A 6,000-nucleotide genomic window follows, 5' to 3' on the forward strand; every position below is an offset into this window, starting at 1 on the left:
CCAGAACGCTTGTTTTAAGTATCCAAATCCAGATAATCCGATACTGTGCCCCAAATTTGTCGTCCTACCTTCTTTTTACGATGGCTTTTAAGGGCATACAGACTATGCTCCATATTATACACAGAAAAGAATCTTGCCCTCCAACCCTCAAATGTGGGCGGTTCCTGTTGAAGCCACTGCGAAGCTATACACAGTCTAAATACAGCTGTAACTAAAAATATTAGAAAAGCCTGTGCCTTTGGTATTCCTACCGCCCCCGGTCCCATCTCCACCCCTAACAAAATCTGCACAACTGACAATTGCATATGAGCCCCAAAGATCTGTTAGAAATTTCTCCAGCTGTGTCAAAATAGCGACTAATGATGGGCACGCAAAAAAGATATGAACATCATCTGCAGAAGGGAACCCACAGCGGAAACATTTCCCCATTTGATCCCCACTCCATATTGAGACCTTATCTGGGGTGTAATACAGATTAAAAACTGATTTAAAGTGTTGGGCGGAGAGTTTAGCAGACAAAAATAATTGAGTAGCCAATTTGATAGAGACCTCCAATCGTATATCCTGGCGCCCCAGTTTTATCCCCCATTTACGATTATGCTCTTCCAAATCATTAGGCTTGGTACTAAGCATTAAACCGTATAGAGTGCCTATTCTTGCTAGTTTACTGTTTGCGTCTACCAGGGGATTGGATTGAATAGTGCCGCCCACATTCATTAAATAATGCCGAATTTGTAGATACTTAAAAAAATCCTCCCTGGGCAGCTGATAGTTCTCCCTAAGTTGATCAAACGATTTGAGGCCCTCTGCTGAGTACAAATCTCCCACCATACTTATCCCTTTTAATCTCCAATTATAAACCACCCGGTCCCAAAAAACTGTAGGGAAAGATGTTGTGGCTGCCAGAGGTGTATACCATGATATTCTCTCGAACCCATACATTTTCCTAATTACTTTCCATACTTTGTATGCTGCCCCAAAAACCTTAAATCTAGTGCGCTTGTAGTACCTCCAATCTAAATTTAAAAACAAGCAATTTTTAACCTTCACTCCCAATTACATCTGATATATGGAGGGGCATTCCACATTATCCAACGGGCCCACCCCTGTAAGTAATATATTCATTCTTTGAATCATACATGCATAGTAATACAAAGTGAAATCCGGTACGGACCAACCCCCTGACAATCTAGGTAGAACCATATAACGTATAGCCCGACGGGCCTTCCCCCTAGACCACAAGAATCGCATACAGATAGATTGGAGTTGTGCCAGGCACGGCTTTGGAGTTTCCAGGGGCACGCATCTGAAAAAGTACAATACTTTTGGCAATATCATCATTTTTAATAAGTTACATCTCCCTACAAGAGAGAGGTGTAGGCATTCAGCCCGATCTAACTGTCGGCTTACCCCCGTCAAGAGACTGTCCCAGTTTGTTTTAACTAGGGCAGTTGCTGAGACCCTAATCTTGACGCCTAAGTAAATAACCTCCTGGCACGCCCTTGGATCAGAATAAGTCGGTAGGTTAGCACACAGCATCTGAGTTTTAGCTGTGTTTAACTTGTACCCGGATACTGCCCCAAATTCTGCTGATAATTCTGTATTTTCAATGATTGAATCATAGTGTTTGATTCCAACATTTTTAAAAACGGGTCAATATATAATGAGAAGAGCAGTGGGGAGCATGGGCACCCTTGTCTAGTACCACGCTGTATGGAGACTGGCTCCGACTCGAGTCCCATGGTGCAGATACGAGGTACGGGTTGTTGATACAATGTCTGCACCGCAGTAATAAATTCTAAACCAAAACCCCGCCGCTTCATTACCTCTCATAAAAAAACGCCATGAGACTCGGTTGAACGCCTTATCGGCATCCAATAGAATTAAACACAGCGCTTCCCCAGTTATATTGACATAATCAAAAAAAGTTATTACCTGACTCATGTGATTTGTCGTACCACGGTGCGGGATAAAACCCTGCTGCATAGTAGAGACTAATGGAGTAATAACTGATGCCAACCTAGTGGCCAATATCTTTGAGTAGATCTTCCCATCAGCATTTAATAACGATATGGGCAGATATGACCCAGGTAGATTTGCAGGCTTGTCTTTTTTATGGAACACGACTATACTTGCTTCGTTCTAAGAAGGCAGAGGCAGAATATGAATGGCAGACTTTCAAAAAACCTTTTACCAAAATTAGAGCCCCGTTGTTAGTAGGATCTGCAAATCTGTAGAGGTTGGGTCATCTTTCACCTACCCGTGGGCATTTCATGCTCAATAGAAACAGAATGTATGGTTTACAGGCCGTCCTAGGTTTTTCCTCCTGTGCCATCGAAGCAGTATACCAAACTTGTTACTTTGTGAGATTATCGTCCAAAGTCAAAGGCCCTATTTAGTCACGTACTCAGTAAGACATTTCCTACAAATCTTGGTGGACAGTACTTGGGGAAGAAGGTCCACTGAGGACCTTTAGCGTTTATTAGCTTTGGAGAATTAGTGCATATGGTGTGTTTATAATGATTGGTTCCCAGCATGTAAAAATGTGTTCAGTATCCTAATTTTGCTACTGGTTTTAGTTTGTTACTTATGTATTTTACATACATTTTCAAAACATGGCTCCATCTGAGAGAAAATGGCTGTGTTAAAAGTGAAAATAGTACACTTAGATTTCCCACATAATCTAATGTTCTGCAGAGTTGTCTAGTGGGAAACTATTGATTAGTGCTATACTTCAGGTAAAAGGGGGCTCTGCTACAAGTGCTGTTATGCCGAAGCCACCAAAAGTTACACTAGATTCAAATCTCAATTCGATGTCTGTGTGAATCTTTTAACCTTGAAGTGGGAGAACTACAGATGAGATGTATTTTTTTAAATTAGCAAACTGTTTTTTGGCATCTTCAATATATTAATTGTAGGGTTGTACAGCGAGTTGCTGCAGTCCGGCTATTGTAGGTGATTGTTCCAATGACCTTTGCCTGTTTAAACAAGACATTAAAGGCACGAGTGTCTTTTGAGTAGGCAGTTAATGGGTCCATAATTTTACCTTTCTGTATTATTGACTTTCGAGATTAACAGGCCTATTGAATTCAATGTTAAGATTCTTTGTATTAATTTGCTCCAGAGTGATGTTTGCAGCAGTGGTATGACGTAAAAAACATTGAGTGTCAAAACTTAAGATCTAAGAATACTAGTTTAATTTTACCTCATTTAACAAGTTCTCAGACGACACCCTATGGCTTACATTTAAATGTAAAACTACACCAAACTTTTTAAGGTCCAGATATCTAATATAGAAATTGAACACGGTCAGTCATAGGCCTGGTTCTTGTTAATGCTTCATATTATAGTTTTGTTTTGATCACATCAGCTACTGCCGTAGGAATATATAGGGGAATATCTCACTAAGCTTCTTTTTTGGCAAAGATTCAGTTGAATATATATCTTTTTTTTTTATCTTTCAGGGGAATGATGGGCATTGTTCTCACTGCTTTAATCATCGGCTGGTGTAGTTTCTCTGCCTCAAAGATCTTCATCTCTGCCCTGGCTATGGATGGACAGCAGCTTCTTGTTGCGTATCCCTGCGCCTTGCTATATGGCGTCTTTGCTCTGATATCTGTGTTTTGAACTCGGACTCTGCAGCGTTGGTATTCAGTGGGCCAAAGGAAAGAGGGACCACCGTAACTATTTAAACAGGACCAGGCATCTGCTGTGACGTCTTTGTAGCGTGAATGTTCATTGACCATTGGAGTCAGCAGATAATACATGTTTTTCTGTTCATTTTTTACGGAACTTTTAAAATATTGAATTGCCATGCAGTGTCTAGCTTTAATAAAATGCTTGTGCTTTAAAGTAAGTATTTTCTTTTGTGGTGTGCATAAAACTGCACATAATCTTTGTTTTTATAGGTTTTGTTTCTTGTGAAAAGACTTCCATAAGGAAGAAATTGCTCTAGCATTTACAAAATTGCTTCAGGTTTATTTTGATGAAATCTGACAGCAGCTGGACTACAAGGGTTTAAAATTTCACTGAGTTGTAGTGATTTAAAGTACCTGTTATCACAAGTGGAAAAAAACTTTGTCCATGTCCCAGCTCTCTGTACATCATTGTCCACTAGAGAAGTCCGGCAACAAGGCTTAGCAATAAAAATACAATTCCACATTCATATTTCAATCCATTACCAATTTAGCAAGCTATTTATTAACCTAATGTGTTTGTATCTGATTTCGTTTCCAATCCCTGTGGGATCATTTGTCATATATTGCTTCATGGGCTGTACCCGACAAGGGTCTAACCAGTCACTGCGTCTTACAATATATAATCTAGTCTGCTAGCTAACTTTGCACAACAGAATTTTGCAGCTGGTCCTCTGGTGCATGTGCTTCATTTCTCTGATAAGTTTCTGCAATAAACAGTATGTCGTTGCTATTGCTTCTTTTGGCACCATTAGACACAACGTTTGACTTACTCCACTTCACGAACATAGATTCAGTGTATTTTGGTATGAGCCACATCCTTTTCCAAGTCAGACTTAATGTTTCAAAATCAGGTTTATGTGCACGCTGGTAAAATATACTGTTAAGTCTTGGGCTTAAGCTGCACCCGTTGATTGTCCTTTAGCCTTTCAGACTTCTTACACTTGCACCCCCTTCACACACTCAAAAGCACCATCTTGTCACTTGTTTCTCTGTTAGGAATATCGCTCAAATTCTCTGCCTTTGAAGTAGAAGTGTAATGGTTCGCACACAATGCATTTAGAGTTCATTCTCGGTTGCACGTAGGTCAATGATCGAATTTCTCAAAACATAATTCTGTGGCCTATTACCCGAACCATGAATGACATTCTTTTCCTCACCAACATGGTGCAATCAGATCTTTTGCACGCATCGTTTAAGAGCTCAAGTTTCAAATAAGAACTGCAGCAACATTCACATAGCTCCTTTGTTACCAAACGTTTAACATTGTCACACTTCCAGCGATTAATCTGATGGGTGTCAGTGTTTTGACTACAAAAGTAAAGTTATATACAAGATAATGTTCGTTTTTTTCAATGCTGTCTATATTAATGTTTTTCTTTTTTTCAATTATAAAGCGAAATAAATGCTGGGTTGTTGGTAAATCAATATGGTTTTCCCCAAAAAATATCTAAAATGGTGATATTGGGTTCAACACCCTTTTCCCCAGTTGGAACGTTCATTTTAAGAGAAAGACAAACATGTGACTTATGGCTACTTGTTGGTAGCAATTTGCCCGTAAAGACGTCCATAGGTGCTCCTGATACAAAATGGTAAATTGTGTCCATTTGAATGTTTGGTGGTGTTTCCCTTGGCAAGAAATAATATCCATGCTCTTTGTATTGCACAATAAACGGGTTCTGTTTTTTTACTTTTGACTCGTATTTGTTTGTATATAGCATACTTGTCAAAAAGTGTCATTTTTAAACGTGACTTATGACATTAATTTTCTCGCAACCTAGGAGGACAATAAAAAAAAATAAGGATCTTTAATACTCGGTTAACAACCCTCTTTAAGTAGTGAGAGCTTACAGTAGCCTGTAAACTTCAATGGCCCGGTCCATCTCCAATTCCTGAAATGCATTTGTTCACTTTGCCAAGCTTTTGTACTTCATTCATGTGCCATAAACTCCATCTAGTGACATCCTATAATAGACGTCTTTTTAATGTGGTTTCCTACAGTTAGAGATGCTGGTTCGTAAGACAAAACGTGTTTTTCATGTAGTTATTAAATTGTTTACAAAATGGTGGATGACTACAGCCAAATCGCGTTTTTACTGTTAAGATTATAGCATAATAAACATATTGCATCATTATATTTAATTATTGCTGTGCATTTCTGATAGATTTGCATTTGAATGAAATGTACCATATGTAAACATCTTCGCTAACAAAGGGAAAATAGTATGAAAATGTTTTAAAAAGACGAGTCTTATTTAAGTTAAATGCACACTGACTTAACTGGTGATGTTAATATGAGTTGAAA

The 6,000-nt window shown here is 38.9% G+C and overlaps 1 protein-coding gene across 2 annotated transcripts in view; it reads left to right on the forward strand.

Moving 5' to 3' along the window:
* The window catches only part of YIPF5 (Yip1 domain family member 5), a 145,030-nt gene extending 139,645 nt beyond the window's left edge, over positions 1 to 5,385 (forward strand). For both annotated transcript variants that reach the window (XM_078653055.1, XM_078653056.1), the window contains exon 6: positions 3,465 to 5,385. In XM_078653055.1, coding sequence (XP_078509181.1) covers positions 3,465 to 3,627 — 163 coding nt within the window. In that variant the 3' untranslated portion in view covers positions 3,628 to 5,385. The remainder of the gene's footprint in view (positions 1 to 3,464) is intronic.
* The last annotated feature ends 615 nt before the right edge of the window (positions 5,386 to 6,000 follow it).

The sequence above is a fragment of the Lissotriton helveticus genome, chromosome 7, assembly GCF_964261635.1.
Source record: "Lissotriton helveticus chromosome 7, aLisHel1.1, whole genome shotgun sequence".
In the NCBI taxonomy this organism is placed as follows: Eukaryota; Metazoa; Chordata; class Amphibia; order Caudata; family Salamandridae; genus Lissotriton; species Lissotriton helveticus.